Source organism: Mastacembelus armatus, chromosome 18 (genome assembly GCF_900324485.2).
Source record: "Mastacembelus armatus chromosome 18, fMasArm1.2, whole genome shotgun sequence".
Taxonomy (NCBI): domain Eukaryota; kingdom Metazoa; phylum Chordata; class Actinopteri; order Synbranchiformes; family Mastacembelidae; genus Mastacembelus; species Mastacembelus armatus.
In genome coordinates this window covers 16,592,187-16,610,848 of record NC_046650.1, presented here as the reverse complement: position 1 = coordinate 16,610,848, position 18,662 = coordinate 16,592,187, and the positions used below count along the sequence as shown (strand labels likewise).

Below are 18,662 nucleotides of genomic sequence, written 5' to 3'. Positions count from 1 at the left end.
AAACTCTCTGATGCTGATTTAGTGTCCAAATGGATCCACACATGACTCCAGCCTGAGACAGACTGAAGCTTTTCTTTGACAATGATCATGTTCTCCCTGCATACACAGCCTCATTATGGGGATTTAGGAAAAACCACCTTCTCCACAAATAGACCTGACAGCTTATAAAGCACATTACTAAAGCAGTTCATGGTTGTGTCATGGAGCCTTCACTTGGAAGACTTTTCTATTGTCTCCAGCTACAGACCTACAGACCTACCGACCCACAGACCTACCGACCCACAGACCTACAGACCTGGGGCTCAGACAGCGACATCTGCTGGCTGGTTTTGAGAACTGCATCTGAGCGGATGTCCTGACTGAGCCTCGTTGCTTCAGGCTGTAATGGATCTTATATTCTATCTCTGTCTGAGGCTTTACTCAGAGTTATTTAGCCAAAGGTGTTTCATTGTCTTTGTCTTTGTCAGGCACTTGACCTTTTTTGGGGCCAAAAAAGGTCAAGTGCCAAAAAAGGTCAAGTGCCTGATTTGCTCCCACCGCTCGCAGTGGTCACGTGATTTTGGGCACGTTGAAGCAGGGATCGAAACACTGTTCAGCGACATTTCCGGTTCAAAAGATCGATACGGTGTCGAGCAGACGGGCTCGAGCATCACATCAGTAGTTTTTGCAGCCCTGTACCCAATAATAGTCTCAGTGTTGCAGCTGGAAGAGTCTTTGGAGCCGAGAGAGACAAACCTGTTGGATGTTGATGAGCAGGATCAAGCTCCTCGGTTTGTGGCCTCTGCTTCTTCCGGCGGCGAGTTACTTTCTGCATAAATGTTTCAGACAAGCTGCATCTGTTACGATCATGTGGTTTTTCTGTCACTGAGCTGCTCTGTGGGACCTTTAGAGACCTATGTTGGACCCTGAAGAGCAAAGACAGGTGTCTGAGCGCGTTGTGCGCAAAAAGGGTGATCCCCTTGGGAAAAAAAACTGCGTCACAAGTTAAAAGTGAAACTATTTGTCAAGCTCAGCCATATTTTCTCACTGTGGTACCACACAGGAGGCACAGACCATGTTGTGTGGACTAAATGTGAGTCCGGTCCTGTAATGAAACGTTTTTATGTTCTCTGGTTGTACACTTTAGCACGGCCCGGCCCGGAATGGCACGCAGGTCCTTCTACCTCTTCCTGATGGGAACTGTGACAGTCTTCTGTTTTGCACTGGGTGAGCAGCTGATCGCTTTGACATTGGTTTGCAGGATTTTCAAAAATCAGTCTGACTGCACAAGGTTTCATTAGATTTAGACGCTGTTCTAGAAATAGAACAGATAGACTGTGTTGTCATTAGAGGGAAGAGAAAAGAAGAAGGAGAAGTACTTTATTAATCCCCAACGGGGAATTCAGTTGTTACAGCAGTTCTTAAATTTGAGATTATTTAAATTATTTTGATTAATAGTAATTCATAAAGTAATTAACTAATTATTTATTTGGGGGGGGTTGTGTGTGTGTGCGTGCGTTGTTGTTTATATTGAGGAATTATAGAGTCTTATGGCCGTGGACACCAAAGACTTCCTTAAAAAGAAGTATCATATAAGTATCAATCAGTAAGTAAGTAACATATCACCTTAAAAGAGGAGAATAGAAATATGCAACACAGCAGCTTGAAACGCCTTCTATGAAACAATAAGGTGATATAATTAACAAAAAGCTTTTCCTTATTTGGGATCCTGGACAAGGCTTTTATTAGTTTTCTGGATCCTATAGCACTTTTGAGCAACATGCTGATGTGATTTTCTAAATAAAGGCTGCTTCCTATGACTTCAGTGTTGTGTCAGGATGTCTCCGCACTCTCATCCACTGATGTTCATTTATTCAGTGCTTTGCCCTTTGACCCCTGCAGGTCAGACTCCACTCAGTGAAGGTCAGGATGTCTACCAGGCTAAGGAGCATGGGAACATCACCCTGACCTGGTCGTTCCCTGTCGGCTCTGACCTGCCTCCTCACCCACTGATTGTAGACGTCGCCCATTTGAACTCAATGAGTAGGATTTACCGTTATGACAGCAGGTCTGAGACTGAGGAGTATCCACATGAGCCCTACAGGGGCCGGGTGCACTGTGACCCAGAGCTCGCCAGGAGAGGCCGGGTTCAATGTAACTTGACTGATCTGCGGCTCAGTGACACAGGCACCTATCAGTGTGTTCTTGCTGCCAGACAAGAGCTATACAGGAGCTACAGAACACGTGTCCTCAGTGTTACAGGTAAACTGACATCACTGGATCCTCTGGTGCTTTGACACTATCCAGAACACAAACAAAGAGGTAAACAATAAATTGGACCTGGACTAAGTTTGCAGTTTGGAGGCTTTTATCACAGCGTCTTCCCAACATGAAGACATAGAAAAAAGACACTACTTATTTGTACAGTTACTTTATATTTAATGTACTTTTGTCTAATTATTTTATACCAGTTCTCGATGCAGCATCTAAACATTATGTTTTGATGTTTTCCTGCTGAGAGGAAAATTCTTGGAGCCACCAAAAACAGAGGTTTTCCATCCTGCTGCACATTGAGGTTTAAACTGTGCAGGTCTCAGACTTGTTTGCTGATCTTCTTCCCCCTGCAGCTTCCTGCACAGGCTGCCAGCAAACGTAGAAACCTGTGAAAGTCCGACTGTTTGCTGCTGGACTGGTACTTTGTATTTAACGTCTGGTCTCACTGTGTTAACAGAACCTGTTTTCTGTCTCTGCAGCAGCCAGTGTTCAACCCACATATGAGCCATCAAAGCCAGAAACCCGGGAAAGGCCTGGACTCTACCCTGGTTTAGGTTTGTTTACAGTGGTGTCTTTAGCACTTACAGTCCGTTACTGCAAAGTTTCTATATGATCCATCAGAATTTTGTGCCGGTGGCAGCTGTGACCCAGGACGTGGAGCAGGTTGTCTCCTAGCTGTTTGTACGGTTGCTGGTTTGATTCCCCTCGGTCAGGACACTGACCCCCACACTGCTCCTGTGGCCCAGAGTGCTTTATGTATGTGCACACTATGTGCTTTAATATGTTAATGAATCACACTAGTCTGTAAATACATTTTAGATATATAGAGATTTAGATTTAGATAGTAGAAACTCTTTGACGTGAGCAGCGACCAATCAGTCGTCCTGTTTGTTCATTAATATGCAATTTTTATGCAAAACGTATATTAACCAAGTCAGTGAAAAAAATCTTACATAAAAATGATGAATTTTTTTCAGTGTTAACTTTTTGGTGCCAATGTTTTATTTTTCAGTTACAGTTTTGTTTTCACTGCCAAAGTTTCACTGTTGCTGTTCAGGCTCTATATATGAGGCTGAATGTGCATTAAATATTACGTTTGTTGTCTTTTTGCCATTTTAAAGTGAAGATTTTTCACTCAGCTGGATAAATGTTTGATAGAAACAGGAAGTTTACTTTTCTGTAACTGAGTCATGACTAACTTGATGAACAGTTTTCATTCCCTACCTCAAAACCGTTCATAGACCTCTGCAGTTTGTTAATCACTGCTCTGTTTACCTCATTGTTCACTGTTTCTGTTGCCCAGAGTCTCTCCAGCTGTCCCACAGAGCCGTGCACATACACTGTGTGCACCGTGCACGTTTGGGTTTTGTATCTGACTCCATCCTACATAGGTGTGTCTCACCTGTGCCCTCAGGGTTTAGCTCCTGTGTGGTGAGACAGTGAAACACTAAGTCACAGAACTGAACTTAAACCAGCTGATCGCTGATCGTTGGGATGAACTGACTCACCAGGAAGTTTTCTTTTTGAAAAGCTGCTGTGAACAGGCCTCAGTGACACAGTCCCACCCGGTTTTGGTCGTGGTGCTGCCTCTTACCTCATGCAAACCGACCGGCTGAACTTTGACCTTAGAAATAACAAGGTGGACAAACTGGAGTTTCATTTCATAAAGATCATGTTACCTGGGCCTTGCTCACCTTAGCTGTCCTGGCACGTTAGCTTTATTAAACACTGGCCAAAGAACGGTTGCATTATGGGAAATGTAGGATCCACAGTCTTTGAGCTTTGCCTGTCTTAGGACAAAAATATCAGCATAGCTCAAGCTGCTGACTTGTTGGTGAGTTCAGTTTTATCTTTGTTTATAACACAAAGCTGATCATTGCCAACTTTGATGTGGCTGCACTGCAAAGTGGGACAGGCTTGGAGGGCGCTGAGGTCACAGGGTCGTGCTGTGATTGGCTGATTGGCATTTATATTTTTATGTTTATGTCTTGTTCTGTTTCCTTCCTCACTTTACATAAAGCACTTTGAATTGTATTTGCACTAAATGTGTTGTAGAAATAAAGTTGATGTTATACACATCACAGATGGAGACAATCATAGGTGTGGAAGTGTTTTTCCTTTATTCTGTCGACATAAATTATTACAGCACTGATGAGTGATGCCTTTCACTGAACTGGTTTTCTTTTGCCCGGAGAGCCTTGTCAGCCATCAAGTGGCGTAACATGTGTATTACTCTATGATTTACATGAATTCTACAGGTGACTTATTCCCTGTATAAGTGGCACAGTGCATAACACAACAGTAACAGCTCCTCACACTTTCTGATCTGTAACTACAGGATCAGGTTCCACACCTGCTCAGGTGCTACAACAGAGGAAAGAGCCTGCAGCAGCTGTGACGCTGAGATCCACAGAGTTGGATCAGTCCACAGTCCAACCTGCACAGCACCAGCTGCTGCTGGACTGATTCCCATCACAGTGTGAAAGAGCCCAGACAAACAGATGATGGTAAAAATATAAATAGGGACAAATACGAGAAGACACTTGTTGCCTCATGAGACGAAAACCTTTTTGTCTCAAAGAAGAAGAGGGGACGAGAGAAGACCCTTTGGATCTCTGATGAAGTGATGGAAGAGCAGAGAGACATTTGAATCCCAGGTGGAGAGGCCATCAGAGACTCCAAAGAAGAGTCCTCCTAAGAGAGATTCTCCTGAACAACCAGCAACCAACCAGGACCAGCCTAAAGGGAGACCCGAGAATCCCTCGAACATCACTGATTTTGATTTCACCAGCTGCATGTCTCCTACCCCAGGACAGGGAAAGGTAGAGGATGAAGAGGAGCAGCACTGGGGAACAGGTAGGAAGAGGGTTTGATAGAGAGATAATTCTGAAATATTGATTTAAACCATGTCAAAATAAGATGAAGTGTTAAAGAGCTAATCTGAATCAGTAGGAAGAGAAATGATCTCATAGTAACTGTGTTATGGTTTTATTGTGCCTGATTTCATAACATATATGTGATTAATTCTAATCATCTCAGTATGAAATCAGTGTATTAATGGATTCAAGTAAGTTCTATGTGCAGGTCAGTCTAGAAGCAGGAGGCCTGAGTGAACTGATGGCTGGGAGAGAAAAGGAAGTCTCTGAATGAAAATAGGATTAAAATTGGGAAATAAAAGTGATGACAGAGCTCAGTGACTCAGAGCTCCTTCACTGATCACACTGCCTGACATCAGACAGAGCATATAAACACTATATTTGCTGCTTGGTACTGACTTTTAGTTGCTGGAGGAAACTCTGTCAGTTTGCATCAAGACTTTTGCCTCAGCCAAGACCAACAGGAGACATCCAGGATCCTTACTGGGACAGGCTGCCGTTGGGCAGTCCGGCCTCAGGCCTGGAGGAAAGACCCCAACACAAGGCAGAAAGTTCCTATGACTCAACAGACAAAGATAGAAACGAGGAGAGAAACCGCAGAAACATGTCAGTGAAACCAACAGGAGGAAGTTGCTGCTGTGGATTTCAAAAATACCAAATGTGTCTAATGTCAGTTTGAGCTGCACAAACACAGTTTTGTGTTTGAGCTCAGACACACCTTCCTGTTCTTTGGTCCTGCAGGAAGAAGAGTTCTCCTCACTGTGGAACCATCACACAGCAGATGTCTGCTCATCCTTTCATCCCTCTGGAAGCTCTTCTCAAGAACAGGTTTTCTGAGGAACCAAACGACTCGAGGACCCTCCTCCTCCTCCATCAGTTTGTCAGTTCGTCAGCATCAGAGGAAGCAGCTGAACAACAGGTTGAGCAGATGTTGGCGACAGCAGCTGTTCTCATGGCTGCACCAACATCTGTGCTGTTTGTGGCTTCCCTCACATCTTCATGGATCCTGGTTTCAGCCTCTGCAGGTAAAGCTTTGTGTGACTGTTGCTGTTGACTCCCTCTGTTCATGGACTTTGTTCTGCTGATGAGAACCTGTTGTTACTGTCACTGTTGGAGCTGCCTGGACTTTCCTGCAGCTCTTCTGCTGCAGCTGCTGGATGGATCTGTAGCTGCTCTTCATGTTGCAGGACCCGGGAACACGAAGATGTGGACTCACTGTGGGTTCTGCCCGTCGACCCGTCGGTGCAGCGTCTCGTCCTTTAGTGTGTCCATGCAGCTGCAGCAGGTTCACTGTGGTTTGTCTGGGATCAGTCTCTGACATGTGCAGGGTTTTTCAGAGAACATTATAAAAGCAGCACAAACTAAACTCCACTGTTGTTACTGATAATAATGTACTAGTAGTACACTTTGAAGTACACTGTTTCAAGACTTCTTGGGACTAAACCAGTCCAGTATTACTTTATAAAAGTACAGTCAAAGTATACTTTAGATGTAAAGTACACAAATAGTTCATATCTAAGTTCATGTTGTACTGCAACCGTACTGTGTATTGAACTTATTGGTACTAGTCCATCTTTTAGTTTAGGAAAGTATACTTTGAAGAATACTGCAAATAAACTTCAATATATATATATACTCCTATAGTTTGTAGTTTATAAAAGTATACTTTATGGATGTAGTAAACCTGGAGTACCCTACTAGTTTTTTGTATTTCACACTCTACCTATAGTGCAGCAGCTCTGGCCTTGACAGGAAACTGTGACACCTTCACACCTTGAACAGCTTCCTGTTAGCAGGACCATGAAAACCCAGTGACTATTTGTGTAGATCTGAACAGAAACTGAAGAACAAAGGGCAGGACAAGTATCACAGCAGCAGCAGGTCCACTCAGGCTGCAGCTACAAATCACTGGACATTATTGTTTTCCACCCATGTACTTTTTACTCTGAACTACTACAAAACAGCAAGAATACTTCATTATACTGTGGAGCTGGAGTATATCTTGGAAATTTAAGTATAAGTATTGACCAAATACACTTAGATATTTCTGTAAACGTCTGTGCACCAGACCTGATCTGGATCCAAAAGAAATCTTTTTGTACTGGGACAGGAGGTCTGACCCAGACATCCAGCATCCATCTTTTAAGGAGCGGGTAGAGCTGAAGGACTCACAGATGAAATCTGATGTGACGTTTAATGACACCTGCTGCTTTGGGACGTCACAGAGATTTAATGTCAGAGAAAAGGACTTAGATTCTACATTTAGACCAACTGGGAAAACCATCACCTAAACCTCCATTAAATCTTATTTATCACTGGTTTCTAACGTCTCTGCTCCTTGTTTTCCCTCTTTACTGCAGACATGATGATCATCACAGCTGAACCTGGAGACACTGTCACTCTGCCATGTCAAGTTCCCAGGAGCTCAGAGATCTTAATTTTACAGTGGACCAGACCTGATCTGCATCCAGAATATGTGTTTGTGCACCACCTGTGGTCTGACCCAGACACCCAGCATCCATCTTTTAAGGAGCGGGTGGAGCTGAAGGACTCACAGATGAAGGATGGAGACGTGTCTGTGACTCTGAAGGATGTGACGTTGAATGACACTGGGACATATGAGTGTCGTGTTATTCAGACACCCGGAGGAATCTGGATGAGTACCCTCCACCTGAATGTTGCTGAGGCAGGTGAGTTTCTAAGTCGCCACATCACATTTGTGCACGTTGCCTGTTGAGACATCAGGGTTCACAGTCTGCACAGAGAAACTTCCCACTGGCAGCAGGTGGATGTGAACGCAGCCTTTCAGTGTTAGAGCTAACGTTAATAAAATCCAATGATGCTACACTGATTCAGACATGACCTGACCAGGTGTCTTTGTTGTTCCTGTCACAGCTGCAGTCTCTTTGCTCAGAATCATCCTCTTCATCGTGGTCAGTTCCCTGTCCATCATCTCCACCTTCCTCCTGGTGTCTGTGCATCGACGGAGGCCTGCAGGTAACACTCTGAGTCACCTCCTAATGTCAGGCTTAATGCTAACAGCAGCATGCTAACATTAGCTAGTTAGCAGCACACACAGCTGGGGCTGATGGGAAAGTCTTCAGGTGTGCAGGTCATAGACCAAAATGTGAGTTTCTCCAGGTGCCTTTAAATGATTCACACATGATTATCACAATCATCAACCAACTCTGCAGGGAGGAAGACGCCTGTTTCCATGACGACGCCCCCGTCCAACGAGGACGACGGGGGATTGGACGAGCAGCTTGATGACGTCACCACCGAGCATCATTTCTGAGAGAAAGTGTATAACTGCAGATGTTTGTGTGTGTAACTGCAGATGTTTGTCTGTATAACTGCAGATGTTTGTGTGTGTAACTGCAGATGTTTGTGTGTGTAACTGCAGATGTTTGTGTGTGTAACTGCTGATGTTTGTGTGTGTAACTGCAGATGTTTGTGTGTGTAACTGCTGATGTTTGTGTGTGTAACTGCAGATGTTTGTGTGTGTAACTGCAGATGTTTGTGTGTGTAACTGCAGATGTTTGTCTGTATAACTGCAGATGTTTGTGTGTGTAACTGCAGATGTTTGTGTGTGTAACTGCAGATGTTTGTGTGTGTAACTGCAGATGTTTGTGTGTGTAACTGCAGATGTTTGTCTGTATAACTGCAGATGTTTGTGTGTGTAACTGCAGATGTTTGTCTGTATAACTGCAGATGTTTGTGTGTGTAACTGCAGATGTTTGTGTGTGTAACTGCAGATGTTTGTGTGTGTAACTGCTGATGTTTGTGTGTGTAACTGCAGATGTTTGTGTGTGTAACTGCTGATGTTTGTGTGTGTAACTGCAGATGTTTGTGTGTATAACTGCAGATGTTTGTATGTGTGTGTGTGTGTGTGTTTGGCTGATTTCTGTGCTTTGGATTCAGTATTTTGGGACATGTGCTCAGAGCGTCTGGCTCCAAATCCTCTGCTCCTGTAGAATCTACAATAAAGTTATAGAAAAAATATAAATACATTGGCATAAAAAAGAAAGTGATGAAGAAAAAGAAGAGAACCTGCATATTAATTAGAAAAACAACTGTCAATGAAAATTTCTTCACAGTATAAATGTGCAAGTAGCAATAAAGTGACAACTTCAAAGTGTTTAAAGTGACTAGTGTTTAAAATTGGCCATGAGTGTCAGTGTGAGTTCACTTTACTCAGTTCCCCCTCCTCAGGAGTCACTTCCAGTGTTGTCCATTCAAATCTAGTGACAGCACCGAAAACAAAGTGTGTTATTGCACTTCAGTCCAGCAGGGGGCAGCACAGGACACACTGTCCCAGCTGCTGCTGCTCAGTCACTGAGCCCATGGAGTCAGACATGAACCAAAGTTGAGCAGAAAACACCCAAATCAGGCCCAGACAAGGACATACAAGGACATGGGGTGTCCAGCTGTGACCAGGCCCGGAAACACATCTGGCTCTACAGCAACTTCTCCCTCTCTGAGTCCTGATTGTGTGTTGCTGTTTTCTTGTGTTGCCACTTGATGGCGCCGTGGCCTTGATGGACTGTTGGTCCTGATTTCATCAGTAAAGTCCAAAAGGAAGGAGCAGCTGGTGAGGAAGGACTGAAGCAGCTGTGAGAGTCCCGGAGAGTCCAGGGAGTGATGGGGGGAAACTTTCTGAAACAATCCCAGTGAAGCTGCTGCGTCCAAGTGTTTGATCCAGGTCAAATGGTGCCACCTGCTGGTCAACTCTTGGTGCTGTATCTCTGTTGATGGATTTAAAGTGAACCTGCTAGAGCTCATAGAAAAGCAGCACAGAGACAGAAGAGGCAGCAGGAAATGGCCAAAGGGCCTGTTGAGATGAGACCAGAGCAGCCAGTCTCCAAACCAACGTACCTCAAACCTTAATGGTTACCTTCTGGCCTGGAAAACAGAACCTAAAGAACCTAACTAACCTAAACTAATTTAACCCTAAAGTTCTCAGCCACAACTGTCACTGCTCAGAAAAACATTTCTTATCACATTCACATTCTGGTTTTTGTTGGTTACTCCTGGTTCACCCTGGTTGGACTTCAACAGACCGAGCTTCTCCAGGGTCCAGCCTGTGTCTTCATCTCTCATTCAGGAATAAAGTCTGTTCTGGTTCTGTCGCTGCACATCAGTATGATTCAAAGCTTCAGTCTCTAATGCAGGAATGTCCTGACACACTCACAACTTGGATTATTTTGGATTTCCAATTGATTTGAGTTAGTGGATAAAAACTGACCCCAGGTAAAGGGGGTCAGGCTGATGAGGAGCAGGAGCCTACAGATTGTGGGCAGTTGTGGCCTAATGGATATGGAGCCGGACTTGTAACCTGAAAATTGCAGGTTTGAGTCTCAGGTCTAGTGGGAAAATTGTTAGTGGCATGTAGTGAACAGCGCCCTGTCTACCTTCAAAACCATGACTGAGGTGAGGTGCACTGGACCCCCAACTGCTCCCCAGGCACTGCAACATTGGCTGCCCACTGCCGGGTGTGTGTGTGCACTTGGGATTGGGTTAAACCCAGAGTGCAAATTCTGAGTATGGAATTAAGTCACTATCACTTTCACTATCATCTTCTCCATGTTTTCACAGTGTCCAACACTTTAGAGAAAGTCTGTCCAATTCAAGCTGAAGATGTCAGACAGTTTGAAATCACCAGGGAAGTGGTTTCCAGAAGGATCTGAAAGGCTTTAGGACCCTAAGATGCTCCACACAATGTTCTGGGCCTACAGTGGGGACTTTTCTCATGGACTGAATGACATTGTGACATGTGATATTTCATCTAATCTGAAGGGTCCTGGTTTTTATTTCTGCTGTAACTACATGGACTGAGGAGCCCAACTCCATCAGTCCCTGAACCGACCTCCACAGTGTTGGAACATGTTTTATTTGTCTTATGGGTCAGTCAGTTCACTGCCTTGTGTCGTGGTGATGAAACAACTGATCACATGTGGCTTTGGATGAATGGATTATATTATAAAATATCACCAACACATCAGTTCATCGCTTTTGTTTAAAAAAAATCTTAAACTGTGTTTCCAACTGTGACGTTTTTCAGTCCAATTTATTTTGTTTCCTGTACAGAACAAGTGAAGGCAGCATTTACATCTGGGAAATACTAACAACATAACAACATCTGATTTGTGAGGCACATAAATGTACGTTTTTGGATATAAAAAACTACAATAAACTTAAAGGCGCTAACATTTAACACAGTCAGACAGAGCTAAGAGACTAAAGAAGAAGAAACGACAGCGATGCAGTTACAATATGAAGCTAGAGCTGAAACAGGAACTGCTGATGTCCCATGGTGCTTTCAGCTGTTTGTAGGATTTGTCAGCATTAAAATGGTTTCTAACGAATTTGGACCTGGTTCTGGACTAGATCCAAAAACCAGAGCTCAGACTGTGTGTTCAGGGAAAAGCTGCCTCATGGACCAACAGGGTCAAAGTCTGATCCCTGAGAAACTTTACACGACAGAAGAGGCGTTTACTGACACATCAGCAGGTTCAGTAAAACAGAGACTTGAGGTGAAGCGCAGTATCACCAGTAGAACGACAACTACTACTACTACTACTACTACTGCTCCTAGTGCAATGTAGAGGCTGATACTTCCCCGACTCTCTGGTTCTGGTCTCTCTGGTTCTGGACTTTCTGGTTCTGGTCTCAGAGGACTGGGCTGATCAGACGCTGCTGTAAAGGACAGAAAAATGTGGTGATTTTCCTGAAGAGGAAGCTCTTGGTAGTTACTGTGCTAAGAAAACCAGCAGGTGTCAGAGAAACTGCAGTTGGAGCTACTTCCTGTCTGTTTTGATTTTGTCACTGTAACAAATTGCTGTAATTTCTACAGTAACATTTTACAGCAACTTCTTGTTTTGTCATTTTACAGAGTTTAACTGTATATCGCAAAGCATCATGGGTCCAAAATAATCACAGTAGCTAACAGCATTTTTCTACAGTAACATGTTGCAAAATTACCGATAAATTCTGTAAATATTGGGGGGGGTCGATCCTAATATCGATAATATTGATACCAACACTAGTATTAATATCGGTCGATACCCCGACAAAAATATCGATACTTTGGTTGATTTTTTTACTTTTGTATTTTCAAGCCGAAAACGAAACAACAGTCCCAACATTTATTGTAGTATTATTATATATTGTTTATTTTTTACCAACTGTTTGTTTAAATTGCTTTTCCAAAGCCAGAAAATATGTGCAGTGAAGGGAAGACATTTTGTTTTATTTTATTTTTGTATTATACTTGAAAAAAGAGAATTTGTTCTTTGTTTTATAAGATTTGTTTTGTCGACCTCGTTTATTTAGGAGTATTCTACAAAAGAAGTTTTAATATTTTCGAATGATAATTTAGTGAACTTTGTAGAAGACAAAAAGTCTGTTCTTTTGTTATTGAACAAAAACTTGTATTATGCTAATAAAGTTCTTTCTGTTTACTGTTGAACTTTGTCTGTTTTAATAAATTAATAATACAGTTTAAAACAAAACACCTGAAAGTCATGAAAATGTTTTTATATTTGATAATGCATTAATTGTCAAAAAGTATCGGTATCGGCGTTACTGGCCCAGTATTTACTTGGTGTCGGATCGACACCAAAGCTTGCGGTACCGCCCACCACTACTCTGCATAACGTTTTAGGTGTGATAGTGAAACACTTGACTCTAGGTTGTGGCATCAGCTAGTTGATGACGCAGATTAGTCAGAGCTGTGTTTGTTGTGTTGAGCAGCTGTGAACATTTTTCTTAAAACGTTTCCTGTCATGTGATTTTGTGATTTCAGACGTTTCGTTGGAATCAACCCAACCAGCGGCACCAAGATGCGAAGCTGCCAGTAACTCAGTTAGTCCTCACGTCTCCTCTCTGCTCAGGTGATTAATGGACTTTGAGCTTAAGTCATATGCAAACCTCCGGTTCTGACACATATTGTAAAATTGAGTTTTAATTTAAAAAAATTGTTTTGTTACAGCTCTGACTCTGGTTTAATTTGAAACAAATGCAATGCTGATGAATTTTGGTTTAACCGCAAGCTCATTCAAAACACTTCCCAATATGTATCATTTGTCAAGATGTTAATGTAAAAAACCGAAATTAACTGTAAAATACTCTACAACAAAATATTGTATTGTGACGTACACAGGTATTTGTTACAGTGTTGACGATGTAAACACAACACAGGCAGATTCACCTGCTGCTCAACCAACTTACCTGTGACGTTGAGGCGACAGTCAGCATAACCACTACCACCACCTGTCTGCACTTCACACAGGTACAGGCCAGAGTCCTCAGTCCTGAGTCTGGACACATGAAGTCTGACTCGTCCTTCTCTGAGGACGTCTTTGTCAAACTGGACTCGTCCTGAAAACTGTTTGTCCTGAGACTCTGGGACCTCAACACCCTCATGTAGACGAAACAGGACTTTCTCATCAGTCGTCCTTTCACAGAAGATATAAATGGGGACGGAGGAGCTGGGAGCTGTGAAGGTCCAGTCCAGTGTGATGTCGTGGTTCTCCTCTGCCTGATAGGAGCTCTGTGTCACATTCACTACAAATGTTCCTGTTGAGGAGACACAGAGGGAAAGTGACGACCACACACACTCACAACTTGGATTATTTTGGATTTCCAATTGATTTGAGTTAGTGGATAAAAACTGACCCCAGGTAAAGGGGGTCAGGCTGATGAGCAGCAGGATCCAGCAGACCATCTTCTCCTGTCAGAGGAGACAGAAACAGGAAGAAGAAATATTTTCTAGTTAATTTCAGAAAAGCTGATCTCTGTTTAATCTCAATCTCAGTATAATTATTTTGTTGTCTAGAAAAAACAAAATGCAGATAAATCCTAAATATTTTTACTGTCATGGCTGCTCAGGAGAATCTAGAACTGAGCAGTAAGTTAAGACATTTCCTTACAAAAATACACTGAAAAATACACTGGTCCAGGTTTACTCTGGACCAGTGTTGTGAATACACTAATATTCTATTAGCATCATTTTAAGCCAAAACTTCTTGGGAGTTCTGTCCCAGAAGATTAAAGTGAGGTCACTGTGATTTAAGAAATAAAGATAAAGCTGAGCTGGTTATTTGTGTGTAGGAAAATATCAGAGATGTTAATAGTGAAAATCACACACAGGAAAAACATGGTAAGGGTGAAGGTTGCTGACTTAGTCACCTCAAGACTAATATGATCAGAATGAATGAATATGACAAACGTCACTTCCTTCTTTCATTTATTTACTAAAAACCAAATAATGTTCCCTTTTTGTCAGGGGAACCTTTGTGTTCCTTCTGTGGAACCAGTTAACAGTTCTCCTGTTTGTTCTCATTGCTCGTGGTGAGTTGTTTCCTAAACCATGAGGACGTTTATGATAATTAGGTCGTCTCCTAATTGAGTTAAGGAGAATTTCACAGTTACTTGTCAGCTAAGTGATAAACGCTGTTGGAGTATTAAGACTTTCACAGTTATTATTTATTATTATAATAAATGCTGTCGGTGCCGTTTAGAATCGTTTCTGATGCACATTTATGGATCAATAAAACCTGTTCTGAATCTTTTAATCGTTTAAACCATTTTAAATGGAAATTTATTTCGTTATTTTTTAGCGTTTATTTAATTTTTTTGCGGTAACTTAAAATAATGAATTTGTTCAGTTAAACATTTCAGATGATGTTAAATAGCGACTTTATTTTCTTTGTCAATAAAACAATATTTTATCGATCAAAAGCTGAAATAATTGGACTGCTCCACTTTAATAAAACACATTAAGTCTTTCCATTGAATTAATGTCTGATATTAGTCAGTTTCTTAGGATGATTCAAGGTTTTATTGTTTCACTATTGCAGCCACCATGGCCTGTACGGGAAACATGACAACTGTGGACTTTTGCCGGTTTCCTTTTATTTTCTCAGGCCCATAGAAACCTCACTGGTCCGGTCCAAACGGGACCGCGAGCTCGAGACCAGGAAGGTGCATGAAATAAGAACAACTTTAGTTTAACGACATAATTTCTATTTGCCTTCATTTTGCCCTGAAGCTGCAGCCCTCGGTGAGCACGGCTTGAGTCAGACAGCGTTGAGTCTGACAGCGTTCAGTCAGACAGCAGCCTTTAATTTAGTTTCAGTCTGATTTCTGTCATCTGCTTTGTTTTAGGCGACTAAAATATATTGGGTTTAACGGAAGTGTAATTTAGTTAAACTACTGTAATACACAAACTATTCTAAATTAAAATTAAATAACACGTTTCATTAAACATATGGAATATATGAATTATTTATAACTTGTATATGACAGTCTTCATTCTTTAAAGCAAAAGTGCGACAACAAAATATTTCGAAGAAAAACTGTATTTGGCAGAAAGGCCACTGCAAATACTGTTGAATTAAATTGCATGTTATACTGTTATATATATATATATATTAAGTATGTATATTTGTAACTGTTAAATACTTGGAAACATGACCTGAGTCATGACCTGAGTCATGTTTTAATTAATGTACGATCGAACAGAGTCACTTCTCTAGTTAACAGCCTGAAACAGCAAAACATAAAAACATCTCCTCCCTCCTTTACATGAATCTGAGTTATATGCAAATTTCTGCTCCACACGGGTCACACAGGGTCTCAAGCGTCAAACTGACCCATATATATACACAAACATGTTTCTTACCTTCAAGAACAGCGTTTTCCTCGGCAGCAGACTGGATCAGGTCTCAGCTCAGACCACGTTAAAGTCTCTCTGGGTCCGATAAAGTCTCTCTGGATCAGGTCTCAGCTCAGTCCACGTTAAAGTCTCTCTGGGTCTCTTTGCAGCTGCAGCATGTAAAGCTTCGCCCAACACTGACGTGTGTAGGTGGATTTGATTTTAGCCAATAAGAAGCGACTGTGAGTGTTTCAGTGTTTCGACACTGGATTTTTTTTTTTTTTTTTGGTCTGAAGGTATCACCGATGTGTGCCCAATAAGACCCAGTTCTTTTGATTCTGTTGGACGCTCTCACCATCATCTGTCTTCTAAACAGGGAGAAGCAGCGTTTCAGTTCTATGCAGCTAAAACCTGGAATAGTCTCCTGATGATGTTAGACAAGCCTCATCTCTGGCAGTGTTTAAGTCCAAGCTAAAAACCTTTCTTTTTAGTGTGGCCTGTAACATATGACCAGACCAGCCCTGACAGTGTTTTATCCAAAGTGATTTATCTGCACTCAGTTTCTTCTAATATTAATTTTTAACTTTTTATTATTATTTCTTGCTTATGTGTTTTTAACTTGTCTTTTATTTCTGTAAAGCACTTTGAATTACTCTGTGTATGAATTGTGCTATATAAATAAACTTGCCTTGCCTTCATGTTACACCAGTACACACCAGAGTCCTCAGTCCTGAGTCTGGACACATGAAGTCTGACTCGTCCTTCTCTGAGGATGTCTTTGTCAAACTGGACTCGTCCTGAAAACCATTTGTCCTGAGACTCTGGGACCTCAACACCCTCATGTAGATGAAACAGGACTGGGTCTTTGTCCTCAGTTAACAGTTCACAGTAGATGTAAAGTGCTGAGAGAGACATGTGAGCTGTGGTTGTGAAGGTCCAGTCCAGTGTGATGTCGTGGTTCTCCTCTGCCTGATAGGAGCTCTGTGTCACATTCACTACAAATGTTCCTGTTGAGGAGACACAGAGGGAAAGTGACGACCACACACACTCACAACTTGGATTATTTTGGATTTCCAATTGATTTGAGTTAGTGGATAAAAACTGACCCCAGGTAAAGGGGGTCAGGCTGATGAGCAGCAGGATCCAGCAGACCATCTTCTCCTGTCAGAGGAGACACAAACCCATGAGGTCAAAGGTCAGATGTAGTATTGCAAATGCTTAGAATTTCACTCATCATTGCGTTGGATATGACGTAAATCAGATAAATGTGTAGCAGGTTAATATGTAAAAAAGATTTTATTTTCAAAGTTGGAAGTAAATTCACAGGTGACTCAGCCTGGAGCAGTGACTGACTAAACCACAGTGAACAGTCCTTGGTTTAAACAGACACAAGCTTTCTGCTCCTGTCGAGGCTGCAGAATCAGTCAGACCAGTCGTTTCACTTCCTCTTTCACACAGTTTAGGTTCTGATCACAAGATTAATCTTCAGAACTTTATGTCTGGAGAAACTGATCAAAAATCCCAGTAGGTGATCTGATCCTGGATTCATCCCCAGTTGAGAATAAAATCTTTAGGCAGCACAGTCCTTTTTCCACTGGCCTCTTCATCATTACAGCTCAAGATACAACAGTGTCAGAGCCATTAGAGGGAAGACTGATTTTTAGAGGTTATGTCTAAGAGGATAGTCAAGATTTGAATGTCCTGATGTTTCTTACCTTCAAGAACAGCAGACTGGATCAGGTCTGGACCAGTTTAAAGTCTCACTGGGTCTGAAACGACTTTCTGGGTCAGGACCAATCATTAGGTTGTATTTGAAGAGGAGAAAATTTCACTGAGCCAGTTTGTTATATACTCGCTGTCTTATATAGAGTCACTGTCTGGGGGCGGCGTTACACAACTACAAAACTGCTCAACAGGAACAGAAGTGAAACTGACAGGAGGAGGATCTGCTGTGAACAGGTCTCATTGTTTATTCCTCATATACTGTTCATACTCCAGGCCTTCACAGTGAATCCATACTTTACTTTATTTCCCACAAATGTGGTAGAATGTCCAATGTCAGTACAGCACTAACTACAGACAGTACAGCTGATACAACTGAATCTGTGACTGTGAAGGTTCTTACCACCGTCATAAAGGATCACAGAACCTCTAGATCACTGAAGAAGAGAACAGCAGTTTGTCTTGTAGCTACACTCCCTGTTTGAGTCACCAAAGTGCAATAGCGCCACCTGCTGACTGAAACCTGCTATAACACCATGTTAGGCCGTGACCAGGTTGTTTCTGCTCCAACTAAACATGTCGTCATTTCCAACCTAAGGTGGAGCCTTCACGCTGGTGTGGACAGGACTCTGGATAGTCCTCTGGGTGGTTCCAAAATCCACAATAATGTCATTGGTCTTCTTGGTGTTTATGATCAGATTGTTGTCTGTTCACCAGACTATTGAATTAAAAACCATCCAGGCCTTTTTACCAGTTTAAATAACTAAACCAGTATAACCAGTAACATGTGAGGAACATTCTGAGTTTATAAAAACTGACAGACCAATCCAGATTAAAGCACAGACGATCACCAGACCTACTACTCCTGCTGTTATCAGTCCAATATCGAGGCCTGTCAGTCCCCGACTCGCTGATCGTCGTCCCACTGTTGGTCTCTGAGGTTCAGGTTCATCAGCAGCTGCTGTAAAACACACAGAGAGACTTGTTGATACCTGTTCATGTCCAAATGTAACATCTGGACAGTTTGGGCTTGGACCTAATGATGTTTGTTGCCATGTGCAGCATGTGAGTGATATGATGTTAGAAAAATCATCACAGTAAATCACACAGAGCTCAGAGCCTCAGTCCATCAGGTCCAGTTTATCACCACAGTC

At 42.2% G+C, this 18,662-nt stretch overlaps 2 protein-coding genes across 4 annotated transcripts; one reads left to right on the top strand and one right to left on the bottom strand.

Moving 5' to 3' along the window:
• Positions 1–396: 396 nt before the first annotated feature.
• LOC113141207 (programmed cell death 1 ligand 1-like) lies at positions 397–4,347 on the top strand. The gene is made up of 4 exons (XM_026325483.1): positions 397–770; positions 1,127–1,206; positions 1,882–2,241; positions 2,733–4,347. Exons 2-4 carry the CDS (start codon positions 1,143–1,145, stop codon positions 2,864–2,866), a joined length of 558 nt encoding a protein of 185 aa, XP_026181268.1. The 5' UTR covers positions 397–770; positions 1,127–1,142; the 3' UTR covers positions 2,867–4,347.
• A 6,820-nt stretch (positions 4,348–11,167) lies between these two features.
• LOC113140950 (uncharacterized) lies at positions 11,168–17,642 on the bottom strand. Of its 3 annotated transcripts, none has more exons than XM_026325099.1 (4): positions 17,502–17,642; positions 16,893–16,947; positions 13,359–13,706; positions 11,168–11,825 (listed from the first exon to the last, which is right to left on the bottom strand). In XM_026325099.1, exons 2-4 carry the CDS (start codon positions 16,939–16,941, stop codon positions 11,602–11,604), a joined length of 621 nt encoding a protein of 206 aa, XP_026180884.1. In that variant the 5' UTR covers positions 16,942–16,947; positions 17,502–17,642; the 3' UTR covers positions 11,168–11,601. The 3 variants fall into 3 exon arrangements, with proteins under 3 accessions (XP_026180884.1, XP_026180899.1, XP_026180891.1); XM_026325114.1 differs by having other exon boundaries at positions 11,168–11,822; XM_026325106.1 differs by lacking the exons at positions 16,893–16,947; positions 17,502–17,642 and adding an exon at positions 13,806–13,971.
• Between the last annotated feature and the right edge of the window lie 1,020 nt (positions 17,643–18,662).